The 21719-nt window shown below is 35.8% G+C and overlaps 2 protein-coding genes across 2 annotated transcripts in view; one reads left to right on the top strand and one right to left on the bottom strand.

The window, feature by feature from the left end:
- LOC118268525 (xaa-Pro aminopeptidase 1) overlaps nucleotides 1-8454 on the top strand; it is a 28363-nt gene extending 19909 nt beyond the window's left edge. Inside the window, exons 2-11 of the mRNA XM_035583058.2 lie at nucleotides 2144-2397; nucleotides 2803-3009; nucleotides 3333-3549; nucleotides 4109-4367; nucleotides 4657-4912; nucleotides 5109-5316; nucleotides 5604-5837; nucleotides 6050-6121; nucleotides 6200-6354; nucleotides 6651-8454. Coding sequence (XP_035438951.2) covers nucleotides 2144-2397; nucleotides 2803-3009; nucleotides 3333-3549; nucleotides 4109-4367; nucleotides 4657-4912; nucleotides 5109-5316; nucleotides 5604-5837; nucleotides 6050-6121; nucleotides 6200-6354; nucleotides 6651-6866 — 2078 coding nt within the window. The 3' untranslated portion in view covers nucleotides 6867-8454. The remainder of the gene's footprint in view (nucleotides 1-2143; nucleotides 2398-2802; nucleotides 3010-3332; nucleotides 3550-4108; nucleotides 4368-4656; nucleotides 4913-5108; nucleotides 5317-5603; nucleotides 5838-6049; nucleotides 6122-6199; nucleotides 6355-6650) is intronic.
- Nucleotides 8451-20467, bottom strand: LOC118268227 (STAM-binding protein-like A). The gene is made up of 9 exons (XM_035582619.2): nucleotides 20073-20467; nucleotides 17571-17835; nucleotides 16929-17060; nucleotides 15710-15849; nucleotides 14929-15076; nucleotides 14503-14640; nucleotides 13444-13556; nucleotides 12784-12886; nucleotides 8451-12405 (listed from the first exon to the last, which is right to left on the bottom strand). Exons 1-9 carry the CDS (start codon nucleotides 20198-20200, stop codon nucleotides 12343-12345), a joined length of 1230 nt encoding a protein of 409 aa, XP_035438512.1. The 5' UTR covers nucleotides 20201-20467; the 3' UTR covers nucleotides 8451-12342.
- Between the last annotated feature and the right edge of the window lie 1252 nt (nucleotides 20468-21719).

Here is a 21719-nt window from a genome sequence, read left to right as displayed (position 1 = left end):
TGAATATTTTTACTCCATACTTTATTTTTCTTTTCACGCCACGTACACAAAGCCAAGCACGAAGTCGGTAAAGTTACGTCTTCGTGATCATGCTACCTTAGTAAAAAAGATGGGAAACTCGTTCGTAATAACTTGTTTGTTTTTCATTTCGGAACGATTTGGATCGTATTTCGGAATCAATGAAGAAAATAAGGTGTGAAAGATAATTTTACAAAATTATAATCATAGCTACATCGTATGATTATTAAGTATATAACTACGTATGTAGCTATTATGTATTAATTATTATTATGTATTAAATTTACGTTACTATATAGGTAGTAAACGTGTCTTCATGTCTAGTAATTTTCACAAGAAAACTACTTCATTTTCCATTCGTACAATTTGTTGGTTGACAGCTGAACTGGCAGAACTAAATTACTCGTATACATAGCTCAGTGATGCACACATTGTATCATAATCAATGTACCGTACTGTGTTACTTATTCACTACGTACGCGTAGGTATAATAGCATGTCGAGTGAATGGCCGCTGCAGTCGCTTGCACTGCGCGCCGCCACGGTCGTCGCCGGTCGTTGCCTTTTATCCTTGAGTATCCTTGAACAGGACAATGTTACAATCTTACGGCTCTTATATCTTATGCCAGCCTAGTAGCTCGCAGGATATTTCGTCCCTTTGGGAATACCACAGGCCACACTTAAGGGACAGGATACGTAAGCAATATTTTGAAAAAGCGACTTGTCATCTATAAACAAACGAATAAGTGCTCAGAAATATGTTTTTTTTACTGCATATGTTCATTTTCTTTTATTTTTTAATTACCAACAATTTTTATCTTATGTCTCTTTTATTGTATAAAGTTTTTGTTTTAGTATAAAATTAGGATCTCTGTTTTATTAGAATTAATAGATAGTTCATAGTTAATATAATAATGTATAGACGCCTATGTCTTTTCTCATTATCCTTCAAGTTTTTATAGAACATTGGTTTATTAAGAATTTATGTAAATGCTTAATTTATATTATTATATACTTTTATAGTGGATATAGAACATTATCCTTCGTCAGGCAACTTATATTCAGACAAAAACAGCCAATCCTTGCAGCCTCTTCCAAATCCTGCGACCCTGGCGTTTACAGACGTCATTTCAGCCATTTCGGCGTAACAAATTACGTACTTTATTTTATCACCCACAATCTCCACCCCCAAACGATGAATGAAAGGGAAAGGACGAAATACGTCCTCACGCCTTATGAACTCCTGTTAGTTGTTGACGTCATTCCAATAGAATCCACATCCCCTGGGTACCCCTACCTCCCGAACGTTGACCTTGCTTGCACAGCACATTGTCAGACCGCTAAACAATACTTTTGACAAAATAAGCAAAATAGTGATATTTTATTATTTACATTACTTGTACAGTATATTAACAAAATGAAATAAAAACAGATGTCATAATTATGTGAATTACACAAGGTCACATATTATATTATATTATCTACATGACTTAGTAGATGTAGATGTAAATCGTCATTTGTTTTATTATTTATCTTAGTTAGTAACATCATGAACAAAAATGTTTAGCAATTTTTTTTTATTTTTTTTTAACATCCCGAGGATTTCCTTTAACAGTGAGCGTTATAACGTATAACAAGTTGGTAGCTATAGAATGAAGGTTGGGTAGAAGACACGCCCCCAACAATAAAAGGATCCCGCGTTCGGGGAATAATGTTAAAACGGGAGGGTGGATCGTCGGTCCCCTTGCCATCCTTGTCGCACGCATGAGCTTTTGGAAAGCTTTATGTCTGTTCGATCTCCGCGGTCCGCATGATGCCCTGGTACATTCCCGCGCTACAAACACCACTGTCGCTAGCCGCTTTCTCCTTCTGGTGAACTTTTTTAGTTATCAGGCATCGAGAAAGGGACAACAATATTAATATTATAGTTATATGATCATGTCATTGTCTGGATTATGTAAAAGTACTATCATTTTTTGTTCTGAGCAAGGGTCCGTCCGAAATAACATACAAGTTGAATTGCGTTTTTAATACTACCTATTAATTACTACAAAAACAGTAATTAGTTAATATTCATTACTGAACATTTAGAATGAATTACTGAGCGTTCAATAATTTGCTTTCAGTATGTGGTGGTGCTCGTTTGTCGGCGCAGTTGCCTCCTACAACGACGACGGTGTCACTGACACCATCGATGTCTCCAGTGCCGCTCACCATTCTGCAGGAGCAGCCGACGCAGCCGGTCCCTCCCGTCTGTGCCGACGCTATTGATGTCAACAACCCGCTAGGAAGGCTACGTAGCGCTATGAGAAACTCCGCTTATACACAAATGAACGCATTCTTTGATGCTTTTGTTATATTCTATACTGATGAGCATTTGGTAAGACTACAGATTAAGTGCCTAAGTAAATAGATTATTTAATTGACCAAACACAATAAAAAAACAAAAAAACAACTCTTAATAAAATTGACGTTCGATGTCTGAAACTAGCTGAATGCAAGTACCGTACCTAAATAGATTTTTATTTTTTGTTATCAATTTTCTTCGAGACTGTACATGTATTTTAGTAGACTAATGCCCGAATACTCAAACGCTACTCAATTTTAAGACGCTCTCAAATGTAGTTTTGTCCCTATCAATTCTTTATAAAATGACAGAGATAGCACGATATTTAAGAATAACTTAAAATTGAGTAGCGTTTGAGTATTCGGGCGTAAATAACATTCATAAACTATCATGAAATTAATGGCACAACGTTCCTCAAATGTACAAAATTCGGTTTAGAGCGAGGAGCCCCACAAATCGGAACGGCGATTAGAATACGTCAGTGGGTGGGACGGGTCCGGCACGGGTGCCGTACTGGCAGACGGCGGCGCTGCCATATGGGTGCCGTCCGGCGACGTACGGCGAGCCAGGGCCACGCTCACCTGCGCATGGCTGGTCATCGATGGTGATGACCCTAGTCAGCCAACTATAGCCGAATGGATTTCTGTAAGTTGTTTCTGTAATTTAGTTTAATATTAGTGTCTTATTTAAATAAATACCAAGTCATCGTGATTCCTTTGCTGATTCGAGTATTTTCACGGAATCTGGAATTGTGGTCGGTGTATGGCAATAAACACCCTAGTACATGGGACTCGTAAGTATGTACGTAGCATGAATTTAATATGAGATTCACATTCTCACATCCTGTTGTTTTACTCAAGTTGTTGTTCTAACCCCCTATAAATAAAATAGTAGATATTATAATAAAATTACGAAAGTATGTAATTAATATAACGTTTCATTACGATATTGCTTCTCTTTTACCACAGGAGCGGTTATCTCGCAGTGGTCGTGTGGGGGGTGACGCTCGCCTGACGTCGATGGGCGAGTGGCAAGTGTTGTCCACAGCCCTACAGCGTGAGGGGCTGCAACTGGTGCACATTCCGACTCTGGTTGACCAGCTTTGGAACGAAGAGCCTGACCCAGACCGCACTCGACCCGACTTCCCCAAAACTGTCGCCAAAAATTATGAAATAGAGCACGCTGGTTAGTAATTCTACCAACACTATTTCTACGATATGTTAAGGTTAAGGAGATACGGACGCACTCAGAGACATTTAATGATTACTTAAACTATTCCTTAGTAACGATTTAGTTCCGAAAACAATTGCTAATGACTGGGTTAAGTAACCATTAAATGACTCTGAGTACGACGGTAAGTAATGTAAAGTTAACAACTAATATCATTTATCGATGAACTACGAGTATAATGACTTGCGGTAGATGCATTCTAGACTGAAGACCACGTCTAGGCAAACATATTTTGTTATTTATTTGTTTCAATGAATTATACCACATAGAGGCATTTTTAAAACATTAAAATAGACTTGGCCGTCAGTGAAGCTATGTAGTATAGAAAGCCATCAAGGAGTGATGACAACTGCAAGGTTGCTGGCAGCTATCAGTGGACTGAATATGCGCTCCGGAAGGAGTTATTAAAGAGTCCAATGCTGATATCGTGATGATTAAAACTAATATTATGTAATCGGTTAATATTTTATCCGGTATTATTGAACTTCATAAGTAAATGGCAATTATATTCAAGGTCTCAGTTGGCGTGACAAAGTGGCCCTGGTTCGAAGTGAGCTGCACGCCATGGGAGCCGATGCTATGATCGTGACGGCACTGGACGAAGTAGCTTGGTTGTTGAACGTGCGGGGAAGGGACCTGCCTTTTGCCAGATTACTGAAAGCCTTCGTGTACATCACCCTGCGCGAAGTCAAGGTGTTCGTGCCACCAGGAAAGCTCTCCGTGCATGTACGGGACGCGCTCCTGTATAACTGTTTTGGCAACAACTGCACCAAGTAATGTCATCAATCTATACTAATCTATACTAATATTATAAAGCTGAAGAGTTTGTTTGTTTGATTGTTTGTTTGTTTGAACGCGCTAATCTCCTAAACTACTGGTCCGATTTGAATAATTCTTTATGTGTTGGATAGCGCTTTTGTCGAGGAAGGCTATAGGCTATAAAACATCACGCTATGACCAGTAGGAGCCAAGTAGAGCGGGTGAAACCGCGCGGAAGTAGCTAGTTACCTATATATCTCTATTTAAATTGATGCCTAAATCTAATTACCTAATTTCCAATAGGGTAAATGAGTATACAAGCATATACTCAGAACTGCGACGGCTACCAGACACCAAGATCCTGATTCCTGCAGCGGGCACGTTCCAGCGCGGTGCGTCCGCGGCTATAGCTCAGAGCGTTCCGCCTGCCAAGCGCATGTTCCTGCTGTCTCCCATCATATACCTGAAGGCCCAGAAGAACGAGGCTGAAGTGAAGGGAATGAAAAAAGCTCACTTGTGGGATGCCGTTGCCATGTGCACTTTGCTCAGTTATCTTGAGGTGATAAAATATATAAGTCTAAAAATATGCCCATTAGTTAAACCATTTGAAAATTTAATACTGTAGTCACTTTATTTTCTGTTTTCTTTTCAAAATGTATCGGGACTCTCATAAGTTAGGTACATAACATAATATGTTACCTACATTTTTGGCAAATAAGTAATTTCTTCCTTTTTTTCTTTCTTTCTGCTACCAGAGTAAATCAGCACTAAGTGAAATATCAGTGGAGCGCACGGTGGATATAACCCGCGACACGCAGGCGGGTTACATTGGACCTGCCATGAAGACACGCGTCGCTTTTGGTGTAAACGCCGCAGATCCCGACTACCGAGCGACGAATGCCTCCAACAAACTTATCACCAAGAATGCCACGCTCGTTATACAGTCTGGAGGACAGTACGATGGTAATTTAATATAATTTTTCGTTTAATAGCTATTTTTATCAAATAGACCTACCTAGTGGGATTACCGGGGCTCCGGCTAGAAAAGGAGGAATCTGGCCCAAGACGGAAGAAGTCATTGGATGATTATCCCCTTTAAAAAAAATAATCCTAGCCTGAAATTCGAAACACATCGATACCTACCTATAAATACCTAGTACATACCCCTAATTGCCTCACGTAAGTAGTTTTTATAAGATTTTTGGTAAGATCGTTATTAGAGTTAAGATGTTTTTGTGACTTTTACACAGAGGGGACAACAATAGTGACTCGTACAGTACACTATGGAATGCCAACACGCGAGGAAAAACGGGTGTACACGACGGTGATGCGATCCTTGGCAGCAATAGCAGGGTTACGCATCCCATCCACGTTGCCCGCGGCTCACGTCGACCCAGTAGCTCGGGCCCCACTTTGGGCTGCCAAACAGGACTACCCCCATCTTACTGGACATGGAGTCGGCGCTGCCCTGTGTCGCAAAGAAGGTCGGTAATAAAACACTTATATTTAAAACTAATGTTAGGTATGATCATTTGAGTTATACATACATAAAAATAGCAAAATTCATTACTACGCGTCAAAAAACGTGTCTGTGGACTCTCTTGAGGTTTGGTACATTTGTTCGGTGATTAATTTGTAATACATATTGTATTATTGAGACCAATGTTAAAGATTTTTTTGCTCTGATTATTCACAGATCCGGTTGTAATTGACTACAGACAAGACACCAATCTGCATACGCTACGGGAAGGATATTTTATTACAGCCGGTAAGCAGAATTGAAACTTAAAAAAAAAATAACAATTCTACATACTACATAGGTATACTTATTTTATTTTATTCACAGAACCAGGATGGTATGAGACTGGCAAATACGGAGTGCGTTTAGGAAATGTGCTGGAGGTGGTGTTGAGGCCGAACGGCTACTTAGGATTCCAAGAGGCAACTCTCTTGCCGTACGAGCCGAAGTTAATAGACAGGAGTATGCTAACTGAGTATGAGGTAAGACCACGTTTTATCTATACTAATATTATAAAGCTGAAGAGTTTGTTTGTTTGTTTGTTTGAACGCGCTAATCTCTATAAAACATCACACTATGACCAATAGGAGCTAAGCAGTGCGGGTGATATCGCGCGGAAGTAGCTAGTCATTGATAAAGCAAATTAAAGTCTTTCAATCGCTTTATTATTTGTGTAAAAGTTTATCGTCTATTCATATTTACAGATTTAATTTCTTTATAATCAGAAATTTCCGTATATTCAGCTATTATTTTCCTAAATACTGACCTTATCTTCCAGATTTTATGGTTGAATGATTACAATGATAGGATAAGAAAGGAAGTCGGGCCAGAACTGAAGTCCCGGGGCCTCACCGACGTCTTATACTGGATGATGAACAAGACTGTGCCCATCGAACTGCCTTCTAAAGCCAAGAAACTAGTCAGTAGCTCCACTGAACACAGTGCGAAGATCTCTGTACTTCTAATATCCATTATGTTATTATATTTTGTGTAATAAAATTAAATAACTATCTTTATACGAGCTGGATATAATTATGTAACTATGTGTGTAATCATTAATACCTAATCGTTATCCAGATGAAATTATGTAATCTTCTAAAATTTTAATCTCATATCAACGTTTGTACCTACTTTAATACCTAAGATATTATAGAAAAATGTTACTTATAATACTTAGAGGATACAGCTAATGCTGATAGATAGCAATTTATAGTCATATATTAAAATTACTAAGTTGTTATACTTATAGTGCCTTTGTGAGTACGAAAGTCATATCCGAGATGGTGCCTACTTACGCAATGTTAGCAATGTTGACGCTCTACGTGTTTGTAATGTTTAGTATGCTTGGTTTTGTGGTCAGGAACGTCGTCTCCGGGTATAGCATATACATATTGTCTAGCTTGTCTTAGTATTGGTCTAGTCTTAGAGTTCTTCTTTAATGAATACTAATTAAGTTTTGAACATTTTGAGCATTCATTGATACAGATATTCATGTATTGACGGTTGAGATTCCTGTGCCTTATAATTAACACGCACGATAGCTTAATCTAATTATGTTATGAACGAATGCAAATATTTTGACTTTGATATAAAATTCCACTGGGTAGATTAAATTGTACGTATTCATTGACGTCAGTTCGTAATGGGGTTAATGTCATTACAACCTTAAATGCAGTCAATAGAAACTGAAAAATAATTGCTATTATATTTTCGTAAGGCGTCTAAGTCTAATAATAATTTATTTCAATTAATCCTTAACCTAGTCTTATTGTTAACTTTCCTTTATTTATTTATTTGTAAAAGTATTAAGTACCTTATAAGAAATTTAATTTAATATTTAAACTAGCACAGAGTGCCTTATTGAAACGTAGTCTGTAAAAATGCTATGTAATTTAGTAACTAACTTTAAGTACTATTTAAATGTAAATAAGTTTCATTTTTGTGTAAACGTTAACAGTAGGTGTTGTGTCGTCTTGACGAAAAATTATGATAATGTATCAAATTAAAATTAATGAAAGAAGCAATGTTCTTGTGTCGTGTGCACTTCGTATAGAGATAACACTTACTTATTGATATTCTTACTAATTATAATTGTTGATGCGTTACTGTGTTTATTAGGCGACAAATAAAGTAAAGTCAAAATCAAATAATGTATTCCAATAAACCATAAATATGTAAAGAAATAAATGATAGTCGGTCGATCTGTCAGTCAGTGAAGTTAAAATTTGGAATACATGCAGGAAGAGGACAGATCATTTACCTAACTAAAATGTGATACGATGCATGCCCCAACCAGAAACACAGTACCAACATTTATTTTTTTTACGCCTATTATATATTATATTACAATTGGGGAGGCCTATGTCCAGCAGTGGACTGCTATAGGCTGATGATGATGATGATGATATATTACATATTTTTCACTGCCAACCAAAAAGTATTGTCGCCTAATAAAACCCTTATATCTAATGTTACTTAGGTGTGTGTGAACTAATGTACTTACGTATAGTTTCGCTTCACTGCCAACGATGCATATCTACGTTATGTACTAATACTATGCAATCAATAAAACATATAATGAATTTAATAAACTTTTTATTCAGATTGGTCCGTGTTAGTTGAATCACACATACATAAGACTGCTCTTATTTACTACATGACGTTATTGCACATTTATCTACTAACATCGCTTTAGTATTTTGATCTTTAATATTGATATACACTTCCATTTAATAATGTTTATAGATAGAATGCATTTAGATTCATTAAAGTTGAGTTTGGGATTGTCTTGAGTACCGATAGGTACAATTAATACAATCAACACTTACTAACAGACTGTTCTTTTTTGCGTGCGGGTTTGACATAATTTTTCATATGAATTTAGACAATATATTACTGGAGGACTGAGAGTGAGAGTGTCATAAGCTACTTTTTGTCTTTTTCTAACCCACCACTTCCCTAAAATAATGTGTGGAAGTTTATGTTAGTGACACACCATAAAAAAGCGTATTTGAAGCCGCAGGCAGAAAGCCAGTTTATAATGATACTAGAGCATGTAGTCAATAATCATCACCTTTACTTAATAAATATCACCAGTTTTCTTATTGATAATTGATAATAAATAAAGAACCTGGATCTAACGGTCCAAATCCGACTAGCATTTTATAAACCTACTTGCATTCTATCAATAGACATTATCTAATACGAAAATTTATAATCATTTATACCAATATTCAGTCTACAATATAATTAAAGTCAGTCCGAGTTTAAATATACACAAAGATTATATTTATTGGTACAAATAATAACATTTTCTATATCTTTCTACTTTACCAACATTATACCATATACCGTAAAACGGTGTGAATAGAATTCAAGGGGTGAACATTCATTCACCATTCTTCTGTAAATACAGATGTAAATACAGAAGAATGGTGAATGTTCCAACATCTATTCACCCCTTTTCTATATCTATTCACCATTTGAATTCTATTCACCTTGTTCTACAGTAGTTATGAGATTATAATCATATAATTCTTCAAAGCTTGCATACATCCAACTGCAATATGCAATACATACACTTAACACACAAAATGGCACGAACAACATCACTTATTACACATGTGCTGAAATAATATTACAATCAATGGTGCATTCACACAAACAAATGCCATAACTTAGTATGTACAGTGTGTAACAAAACTTTGTATTCATTTTAGAGGTACATAGATTATTGTAATAATGGAGTGCGCTAAACATCTGACGCTAAAGACCATTTCATAGACACTTTAGCTTCATTGTCAGACGGACTTATGGATGGTATAAACCGGTAAACGAGCAGACGGATCACCTGATGGTAAGCAATAGCCGCCGCCTATGGATATTTGAAGTACCAAAGGCGTTACAAGTGCGTAATCGGCCTTTTAGGGGTTAGGAATTACAAAGTTGTTGGGGAATCGGGCTGACGGTCAATTTCATCTGTGACCAACCAACATAAACGCAATGACTTAGGAAAAATTGTTCGATTATTATTTGTACACAAGTTCATTAACCTCATGAAATATAACAGAGTTCCATTACACACAGTACACAGTTACAATAAAATAAACTTTATATTTCCTTACACACATACATATTTACACATATCGTAACCTGTCAAAATGTTTTCAAAGGTCTCATAGCCTTCAAGATAATTATTTAAATAACGATTTGTACACAAAAATAAAACATTTGAGATTATATATTAAAAGTAAATAGCGAATATTTTTATGGATGTGAGAATTTTCAAACAAGATGTTTTATTTTAATATAACTTTCGTGCGAAATACTAAATTAATTATTATGCTATCGGCTTATTTTCGCAACTGTTTGACGAGGAACTCGATTAGTTTCAAGCCATACTAGAGGCTCATATTCATGAGCAGCATTTCGCGGCACACTACTCGGCGATTGTCGCGCTGCTACTCATGATATGAATATAAGCCTCTAGCATGGTTTGAAACTAGTCAAGCTTCTCGTCAAACAGTTACGTGAGTAAGCCGATAACATAATAATTAAGATGGTTAATATATGAAGAGATATATAATAAATAATTATATCTATTTTATATAAACATTAAGCTTCAGTCTTCAGGCTGCGTATGATATATCACACAATACATATATGCAATAGTGTTAGTTTATCATAAATGCTCAAGTTAGACTAGTATGAATGCATGAGAATTATAAAGAACAATAGAATCTACAGCTTTACTAAGCTAAAGTACTTTGAAACATACACGAAGACGCGATGCTATTAAAATACCTATAGATATTAACTCCTTTCTATACTCATACATTTAAAAGTAATAATTTTCATACAAGGAAAACGTAAACTGTGCAAAATTCGATTCATTCGCGTCGCTGGTATTTAGTTAGTATAAATTATGTTCTTATTTATAATTTATTTGTGATATTTATCTACTTATATGGAACTGTTGAACACAAAACTTGAAACCAGTGCATTTAAAACACTGAATTTTACTTTTTTAACCATCTCGCACTATGCTATAGTGCACAAATGTATTTAACTTGTAGTATATATAATTTCTTACAGTACGTATTAGTTTTATAGTTGTCTAGTCTAACCAGAGTCTAATTCGTAACACTACAGTGAAGCGATTCAATCATTGACCAGAAAAGCTAGTTTATATTTGAACAACCGTGCAATCGAAGCAGGCACATTTAGTAACAAACACTCACATAACATATACCTACTAAACAAAGTAATACATTTCAATACATTACGTAAATATAAAAACATATTAAAATTACTCTTGTGCTTCAACAAACGTAATTATTCAAAATAATTACGAGTAAATAAAATCTTAAACGAGAAACATTCATATTTTACATAACAATTATAGTTTTAAAGCATCTACGAAGTTTTTGTAATAGTAACTATATCACATTGCCCTATAAGGTAAATAATGTCCACACTGTGCTTATCTATACTAAGTTACTAACCTAGCGAAGCGTGATGAAAATATAACAAATAACGAGATTATAGTGAAACACATACATGTCACTCTTGTCATACAAAAAGGCTAAATTATGCGAAACGAACACATGCCACAAGTCTTAGCTTTGAAATATGGAATATTTATTTATCCCACTTTAATAGAGCGGTTCACTTTTATGCCGTAAACATCGTGTTTATAAAGCCACTAATCTGAATAAGTATCTACGTAAGCGGGATCCGGTAAAAACTTTATGTAAATATTATAACTTTCGTGAGGCATACTAAATTAATTATTACGCTTTTCGACTTACGTAATTATTTGACGAGAAACTCGACCAGTTTCAAACCATACTAAAAGCTCATATTTATTTTATGAGCAGCATTCACACGACATGGCGCCTCTAGTATGTATTGAAACTAGTCGAGTTCCTCGTCAAATACTTACGTGACTAAACTGAAAATAAAAATTAACTATGTTAATAGATTGTGTAACAGACAAAATGTTTAAAAGATGAGAACATGGTAAAATGGCAAATTATTACATTTCATGTATTTTATTCTTTACTCTTCCAGTAAAGAACAAACTATGATAGGCAACCCTATAAACAATTACAACATACAGTTATTACATACTCCGTATTTAATACAACGCTAACAGTACGGTAACCACTATTATTATTCCAATAATACTTTGTATGTAATACATTAGTTAGATATTTTATAATAAAGCTAACTAACGACCAATCTTCATAACCTAAGTCGGTAGATTTGGTTAATAGGTAGTGATAATACGACACATTTTTTGTTATGAGTCCCGGGTGTAGGTTGAAATTAGTCGAGTATACTAGTCACAATTTATCTTTTTTTTTTCTCTTGAAGCGTAATTTCCCTAGATATAAGTTATTGACGTAATTCTACGAGTGAACGCAAGCTTTGATGGCAGAGTGAACATGTTAGTTAAGTGATTGACTTCATCTCCTGAGGTCCACGATCTCGACGGGCGCGGAGTCGTCCACCTTTATATGTGTTACCGTCTGAAATATTATTACTTTATTACTAGATTGGTCTACCAAATTGATACTTATTTTCACACATAAATAGAGTTCAAAATGCTTAATAACGTCCGACTACTAAAATGCTACTCAATTTTAAATTGTACATACTTAAATATCGTTCTATCTCTGTCGTTTTATAAAGAATTGATAGAGACAGAACTAGTATTGAGAGTGTTATTTCAGTATTTGACCATAACATACATACAAATGCCTTTGTTGTACAACACATCTTTTTAATCGACTTCCCAAAAGGGAGGAGGTTCTCAATTCGGACGGTATGTTTATTTCTTTTTTTTTTGTATGGCTGTTATCAGCTCCGGTGAACTTTTGGTGAATTTATTAAAAAAAATAACTTACATGGAACAGAGGTGGATCGTCAGGATGTGGGTGGAAACCGGTCAGCCTGCAGTTAGTGATAAACTGCATCCCATAATCCGGCGTCAACGCGAAATAACCAGTCCTAGAACAAATTATTATAGTAATAAAAAATGTTATAGATGACCAAAAAACAGCTCAGGCACTACATAGTATAAAACAAAGTTTGCTTTCTGCTGTTTGTTCATATACTTAGATCTTTAAAACTACGCAACAAATTTTGATGCGGTTTGTTTAACAGATAGTGATTCAAGAGGAAGATTTTATCAGGAAGTGTGTGTGTAACGTCACGCCTTTTATCCCCGAAAGGGTAGGCAGAGGTGCACATTACGGCACGTAATGCCGCTATAGTCACCCACTTTTCACCATTTGTTTTATTGTGGTAGCGGGTAAGCCTATTGTCATATACTGGGCACAATTCCAGACTCCGTGCTACTACTGAGACATCTTCGATAACAACCGGAAAAAATCCCAGTAATACTTTGCCCGACCCGGGAATCGAACGCGAGACGCCTTGTCCGGCAGTCGCACTTGCGACCACTCGACCAACGAGGCAGTTTTATCAGGAAGCCTATTAAACTTAATACAGAATTAAACTTTCTTTTACTGTAAAATAAAGTTTAATTATAAAGTGTAACTTACTCGTTATATTTGGGGGCGCACACGATAGCGATGGCTTCGGGCATCATGAGCTGGTAGGAGCACTGCGTGTGGAGGTCCACCGACGACAGGAACGCCGTCTGTGTCGGGTGAGTCTGTAACAACGTCATTACAACTTTTAAAACGGTTTTATTTAGCTTACCTTGATTGTTTGTGTGGGTCAAACTTAGTAATAGGAAAGAAATCTTCAAACACAACACTACCTCTCATTACAATCGTGGCAGATAATTTTAGAACCCCTTATAAACATTTTGTAGACTAGACTAGGTCTGTTACATAAAGATAAGAACAATATTCATAATATCAATAGCTTGTTGAACTAGGCCCTTTATCTTGGCTATAGCGAACATTTTCAAGTGATAGCTTGATATGAAGATAGTGAGTGATTCATACACATGTTTATAATGTATATTTGTATATAATATAATATTATGTTTATGATATTAGTTTGAAAACATTGATAAAACACTCCTAGTATTCATGGCCAATTGACATGAGTCACACTTGTAAACAAAGTATATGTTTCTCTTTAAAAACACCTGAATTACGTAGTCATCCTTTTCTAATTCAGTTAAAAGTAATATCATGTATAATTTACCGAAAATAATACAGGTACTAACATAACCTATTTGTTGGAGCCGAGGCATCCTATACATATGTACATGATTGTACACACGGTGACACATCAAGCTATGCAAACCAGTATAAACTGACCATTAAATCTGCGGGAAGATCATATAAACGAGACCATAAAAAACTGGTTTCCTATAACTTGATGTGCTGTCTTAATGTGTATACATACGCACGTGTATATCGATTCCGATATAAGCAATGCGAGATCAGTACCCTTAATATGAGTTTGCTTTGCGTTTAAAGTAATCGCGTTAGGCGCTCTGATTCGTCGGTTCAAATAAACCAACCAATCAGAGCACCGAACACGCTTTGTTTCGCTTTTCGTTCAACGTAAAGTAAACTTGTACTAAGGATGCTGGATTTTGGACCAAATAAGTAATAAATATGTTAAAATAAGTGTAAACTCACATGGATCCACCCTAAAGTGATGAGATTCTGTTGGTCTTGGTAGTGGAAGATCTCCTCCTCGTTGTTGGTGCTGCACGAGTCTGGCGTGCCCGTCTGCTTGGGCACTATCACGTGTGTTATCTTTAGCTGGTCGCGCTCCTAAAATGTCAAGCATTATGTCATTACTACATGAATTATGCTATATTAAAAAGTATTTTATGTATCTATGTAAATGTTGTGTTTTCTTCATTAATTTACGTCATTAAACCGTGATGTTTAGTTAATTTACACACGTTAATTCAGTTTTTTAGATTTTATTACATATGTAGTTCGTTACTGATGGACCTAATAAAAGCGTGCTAAAAAGAGTACGCCGTTGCTATACCTCAATGGCTATTTACAGTTAGAGTATAAAGTACTAGGAAATAAGAAGGGGATAAGTCTCACCAGTATGCCGGCGAGGATGCCGCAGGTCTCGACGTTGCGCGCGGTGTTGGAGGCGGCGAGGCGCAGGAAGCGCGCCAGCAGCGCGGCCGGCACCACCACCGTGCGCAGCCGCGCCGCGCCGAACAACGTCTCCACGCTCGCACTGCCACTGCACGCAAGAACAATCATACACACCACTTAATTATTATGTTATCGGCTTACTCACGTACTGTTTTGACGAGGAACTCGACTAGTTTCAAGCCATGCTAGAGGCTCATATTCATGAGCAGCATTCTCACGAAAGTTACAATAAAATACACGCCACTGTCACAGCTCAACACTTGACATGCTAACTGAATTCTATACTTTGTTGATATTTCAAAAGCTCCAATAATTAAATGAGTATTATTATTTTTAAGAACTTGAATACATTTACTTAGAAGTGGAAAGATTTTTTATGTTGTGGAAACAAATGCCAGGTTCTTCTAAAATAAGTGATGCTATTCAGATGGTCTGTCGGGCCTCTCCTCAGATAATTTCTCTTCTCGGTTCTTAAACAGATGTATAGTGGCAAGGAAATGTCCAAATACTTTGTTAAGTGTTCAAGACAAGTTAGGCTTAATATGTAAATTGTTTAAAGTACATAAATATTACCTACTTCTTTCGATTTTGTGCCCATTTTACTCATCATACCTCACATCTCCGGAGACCATGGACATATGTTTACAATAAGTAGGTACCATGAACCTCGCGGTGACACCTGAATGATAAGTAACGTAAAATATGGCCACATAATACTTACGCTTGCGGTCTTGAGGGCGGGATGAGCGGCGGCACGGGCTGGTAGTGATGCGACGGCGCTCGCGGCGGCTCGTTCGCGAAGTCATCTGGGTAGCGCACACCATCCATCGTCGGTACCGACGGCGACACCGCCCATTGTTCCTGCGTAATACCTAACATATAGTCTACACTACTCAACATCTTCGTACAGTCTTTAGAGAAAAAAAAAACACTAGCCACTTGATACGACAACTTTGTATTAAATAATACACAAATACTAACAATTTCACCGAATATAACACAAACATATCTAATCACCCGCTGATTCACGGGTTTATCTGGGGTAACCGAAATCAAGTACAGTTTAGATTACCATGCTATCTATGACGCATGTCGCAACAGTCGCAGTCTCACGTCACCACATATCATGGTGTGATCTGTACCAATTCTTATTGATTGCATGACTCGATATATTGATCTAATCTCTTTTCTAAGAGAGTTAAAATCCCACTGATTAAAGTACTTTTTTCATTTCAGTTTTAGTTCGTTTAAGCCTTTACCCGCCGTCAGAAAACTGTTCAAAGCAAATCCTCCACTAACGTAGGTCACCGGTTAACGTGATAAAGTATTTTTTTATACATTCTCATTTTATTGCTCACATTTAATGTTTGTCATTGTCTTTGCCTACGCCCATGGGAGACAGGCGTGAGGTTATGTATGTATTAATGTTAAATGTAACACCTCGTTTTATGATTTTTTAAATGACGGTCTGGCAGATTATTTTAAAACATTAGACACATATTTTTTTCTTTTAAAATTAAATACTTTTGACGAAACAATGTTTTAAAATATAATATGACGTTACGATTTACTACATTTTATAAGGTACAGTGACGTAACGGCCTCGCACTCCTAAACGTAAGTCCGTTTTAGTCCGATTTATCTAAGTATGTATTGTTTACTTAGTATATGTCTAATATTTATGACTGCACGGTTGGCGCGGTGGCTGGGCAACTGGCAGCCGCGCAACTTGTAGCGGGTTCGATTCCCGCACGGAGCAACTCTTTGTGTGATCCACAAATTGTTCTTTCGAGTCTGGGTGTCATGTGCATGAGAAATTGTATGTTTGTAAACGCACCCACGACACAGGAGAAAATCCTAGAGTGTGGCAATGTTTTTAAAAAACAAAAAAAAAATATCTGGTTATTTCAAAAGTAGTAAGATTAACAAATAATACATACAGCATGCAGCAGATGTGGTGTAGTTGTGTGTGCATCTTTTTTGTTCTCATCAGCTTGAAGGCGTTCAGCCAGCTTTGCATCTTCTCGCTCTTGCTTTTTTCTCTCTTCTTCTGCGGCTGCACGCTTCTTTTCCTAATACCAATGCATCATATATATCATATCATATTAGATGATGAAGATTAATTAAATAAACAGTTTAATATTACATCAACAGCCATTAATGGCCACTGCTGACCAAAGCCTCTTGAAGGAAAGGGCTTGAGCATTAATCAATTGCCAATTTCAAACTTATAACTAATTAAAAATTATAAGCCCACGTTTCCTCACAATGTTTTCCTTCATCTTGTCAGTGATGTCTAAATAATCTTAGAAAGTAGATATAAATCAGAATAAGTCACAATGGTACATACCATTGGTAGGTTTTGAACCCGCACCCTCATGCATGAGAAACGGGTGTCTTAAGCCACCACACAGCCTCTAGAGAGAGGCTGTGTGGTGGGCCATCATGACATTTTATGGCTTTTAAACAATGTAACATAATTAATTAAGAATCCTAGCCTTGTGAGTTCGCTATTTATTCGCAAGACTAATCGAAGACTTATCAAAAGATTTAAAAAATATTTAAATAAATATAATATCTACCTCTTCCTGATACAGAACATGTTCCTTAGCATATTGATCAAGAAGCTTTTGTTTCAGTTTTTCAGCTTTAGGCATGACTTCCTTCAATTTAGCCTGATTGACAGCCTTCACGGAGGGTGGCACTGCTGCATACTCAGGGTGCTTGCGAATCTTCTCCAGGAATAATGTCATGAACTTGATATACAGAATGTAAGCATTTTCAAGACTACCTTCTGTTAAATAAACATTTGCCATTCTGACCATCTCCAAACCTGATCTGTAATACCTGGAAGAGAGTAGTTTATAAAGCAAGCAATATTAACTGCCACACTCAGATACATTTAATGGTTACTTAAACTATTCCTTAGTAACAATTATGTTCCGTAAATAATTGCTTCGGACTGGATAACCTGACTATTAAGTGACTCTGAGTATGGTGGTAAATCATATATCTAAATATCATATTATCTAACCTATTTCAACCAAAATAAAAACATTTTTTATTGTGTACTTAAACACTTATTATAACTAATTAATGGAATGACATAATCACTATTCATATTACGTAACTAAAACACTTGCATGCCCTACAGCATTATGCAATGTTAAATTAGGTACTTTATATTATTATTTCCATTCCATTTAAAAAAAACACTGGTTTAAAATAAATAATTTTGCATCATCTAGTGAGCTAAGATAACAACACAAGATTAGTAGTTAGATACAGATTAACTAATTAGGGGACCCCTGTATTAAATATAGGCTTGTAACTAACTATAGCACAATCTGCACAATCTAAGAAGCCAACACTGACAGTTGAAATGCAGTGAGAGGTATATAACATTGGTTGCTGTTTATAACCGATTCATATGTCATATTCACTAAAAATAATTAGACTTTGTACTAATTGGATTTGAAAATATAAAAATATATCAAGAACTTCGGAAATAGTGTGTAATGGCAGCCTCTAAGTATACTATTCTTTCAATAATTTGTTTATTTAAATGCATTTCTATAATTTGAAGCTAAATATGAAGCTTATAAATGATATCTTTTATTAAAGTGGTTGAGTAACAAAGTAACCAATTAATATTATGAATAAGTTTTCCAGGACATTCAAAACAAGTTATATAGGTACACTAGCGGACCCGACAGACGTTGTCCTGTCTACACGTCTTTAATTTGAAAATTTTAAACTTTTTTTAATAAGCTAAAACATTCTGGACCTTTTTGATGAAAATTGTTATTCAAATGTTATATCTTTATATATATAATTCTTCTGTACGTGTGTATGTCACTGAACTCCTCTTAAACGACTAGACGGATTTTGATGAAACTTTTTGTGTGTGTTCAAGAGGATCTGAGAATGGTTTAGATTCACAATTTTGTCCGCACGACAATGTTTTTTTAATTAATTTTTAATTTATTAGTAGTTGTTGATTTTGGAATGTTTTACATCGGATCCGACGGACGGCGCTACCATCGCAGTGTCAAATATTAATGACGTTAGATATTGTCATAACATTTGAATAATAATTTTCATCAAAAAGGTCCAGGATGTTTTAGCTTATTAAAAAAAGAATAAAATTTTCAAATTAACGTGTAGACAGGACAACGTCTGTCGGGTCCGCTAGTATATATATATGACAATATCTAACGTCATTAATATTTGACACTGCGATGGTAGCGCCGTCTGTCGGATCCAATGTAAAACATTCCAAAATAAACAACTACTTATAAATTAAAAACTAATTAAAAAAACATTGTCCAGCGGACAAAATTGTGAATCTAAACCATTCTCAGATCCCCTTGAACACACACAAAAAAGTTCATCAAAATCGGTCCACTTGTTTGAGAGAAGTTCAGTGACATACACACTTACAGAAGAATTATATATATAAAGATAAACTAACAAATATCAGAATTGGGCCCTTAGATTGTGAAGAATACAAACAACAGACTGACAGACTGACAGCTCAACTATCTATTAGAAGAAAATATCTGAGAAATGATTTTCGAAAATGTACCTTATGCTCAAAATTGTGACTTTAACATAATACCTATATAACATATTATATTATAATAATATTATATTAAAATTTAATGAAATGGTATGAATATTAGAAATGACCTTGCACATTGCTTGGTTTGCCTTGTCAATATGACTAATTAATGTTGGTGATGCACTTAGCACCAACAGTAATTTATCAGATCTTACTTAGATCTAGTAAGTGTAGTTAGTAGTAAATAGTATTTAACTAGTAACTTTAACATATCCATAAATAATTCTAATAAGTAATATTTAGTTCTTTCTTACTGAGGAAACTGAATTATGAAATTAATTACTGATTTATGAAATATATTTCGTCATTTATTACTGTTTTCAAACATCTCTAAATACAACTGTAATGTCAGGGGGCATGCTTCAAGATGACCCGCTACAATTTTTCTATTGTATTACTAAATGTAATGGTAAGTAAATATCGCGGAGCACCTTGAAACATCACCTTAAAGTGAACTCACCTCCGCGGTGGAACATTCGGGTCTACGTCGACCATCGCACCATAGTTCGCCAACTGCTTAACTCTTGTATTGGGCTCTAAAGAAGCCAAATCGACTGCTTGTTTCGAACGTTTCTCTTCGGTTTGCATGGTTAGACACCAATGGTGTACAATACAAACTTGTTACCGAAATATTTACTTTTAAATTGTGACAAATCTACACCATTTAATCACTAACGATAGATACCTAGCACAATAGAAGATAGTGAGCTCAGTAGTACACAAGTATATAGGTATTTTATCAATCGTAATGTTAAAAATAATGAAATGGGACAAATTACAAATAGAAGCAATGAAATATTTTTTTAAAACCACATAACCTCAGTAACATCAAATTTCCTGTCTGTCCTGTCAGTGTCAAAAATAATCAGAATGTCACATCAATACAGTGTACCCACTGTCGAATAAAAGCGCTGAAATTTGGTTGCCATTGTAAAAAAAAGTATATTCCGACTATACAGAGACGGATATTGGTCGATTATTCTCACAAGAATTGATATGACGGACCGCAATTGAGTTCACTTTGATCTTTCGAATTAAAAGGTACAGAATAGCCCAGCTGGACTCTACGTAGTCTTTAAGGCAACTACACCACCACTGTTACTAGTTATTTGATATCAGTGCACCATTTGCCCTGTTCTTTACGCCCTCTTTTCTTCTACTCGTTTTGTCATTCTCCCTTGCTTTAAATGTATGGCTTTCATACTATTGTTTCACGTGTTTACACCATTATAGGCCTACGCCTTATTACGTGTATACTCGTAGTCTGGAAAATCGTAAAAATGCAATTGTTGTTTAATCTTACTTTTACCGTGCACCACAGTTAAGGAGTACCTAAGGAGCAGTGAGCTAGAACTAGTTCTACATAGGTACGTTAGAGTGCTTTTGCATGCTAAACTACGTTGCTGTGGATGCCTTTGGCTTGCACCAATCATATTCATTGGTACACATAGTTTAGCACTGGTGGAAACGGACTTAGCTAGGCTTAGTTTTTATATGGAAAGATGTGTAGATACATACTCAACCTGCGCAACTTCCTCGAACAGCTGCTTTGCGCCGGCGCATCTTCATAGAACATCTTACTCGCACTGCTACATAGCTTGGTATCAGTGGAAATTGTCATACAGTTTCACAGCCTAGCCATTACATCTTCTTGGCTTAGCTAAGCTACATAGCACATCTCTGGGGAAAAGTACCCTTACGTATATTCCAATCAGTTAGATATTTTAGTTTCTTATAATGCCATCCATGATGATCTTTATTTAATAATCTACAGCTTGTGTCATACATATGAAATGACAGCTACGTTTAGTATAAATCTATTGCTCCGGTAATGAGTTACATACGTGTAACCATATAATGATATTCCCACGATAAAGCATTTAGGCGGAGGGGCCTAAAATCTACACCTGTAGTGTGGCCGTGTAGATATACCTATACCTAAGTGTACAAAGGGTTATGTTGTCGTTAAAATGTTCTATGAATTATATTTTTTTATGGAAAGAAATATTATAGTAATTTAGTCGTTTAAACTTTTGACTAGGCCATGTTAAAGTCTATAAGGTAGGTCAAGTTTAATGACATAATAATATTATCCGTGTAATTACAC

Source organism: Spodoptera frugiperda, chromosome 29 (assembly GCF_023101765.2).
Source record: "Spodoptera frugiperda isolate SF20-4 chromosome 29, AGI-APGP_CSIRO_Sfru_2.0, whole genome shotgun sequence".
Taxonomy (NCBI): domain Eukaryota; kingdom Metazoa; phylum Arthropoda; class Insecta; order Lepidoptera; family Noctuidae; genus Spodoptera; species Spodoptera frugiperda.
The sequence above is the reverse complement of the archived record's forward strand: the minus strand, read 5'-3'. Positions and strand labels throughout refer to the sequence as shown.

Coding starts and splice junctions, on each gene's coding strand:
- LOC118268227 (XM_035582619.2), bottom strand. CDS start 20,200: ATGCAAACCGAAGAGAAACGTTCGAAACAAGCAGTCGATTTGGCTTCT. Junction 17,061..17,570: donor ATGTTCTGTATCAGGAAGAG/GTAGATATTATA, acceptor CATTGGTATTAG/GAAAAGAAGCGTGCAGCCGC. Junction 15,850..16,928: donor CACCACATCTGCTGCATGCT/GTATGTATTATT, acceptor GGTATTACGCAG/GAACAATGGGCGGTGTCGCC.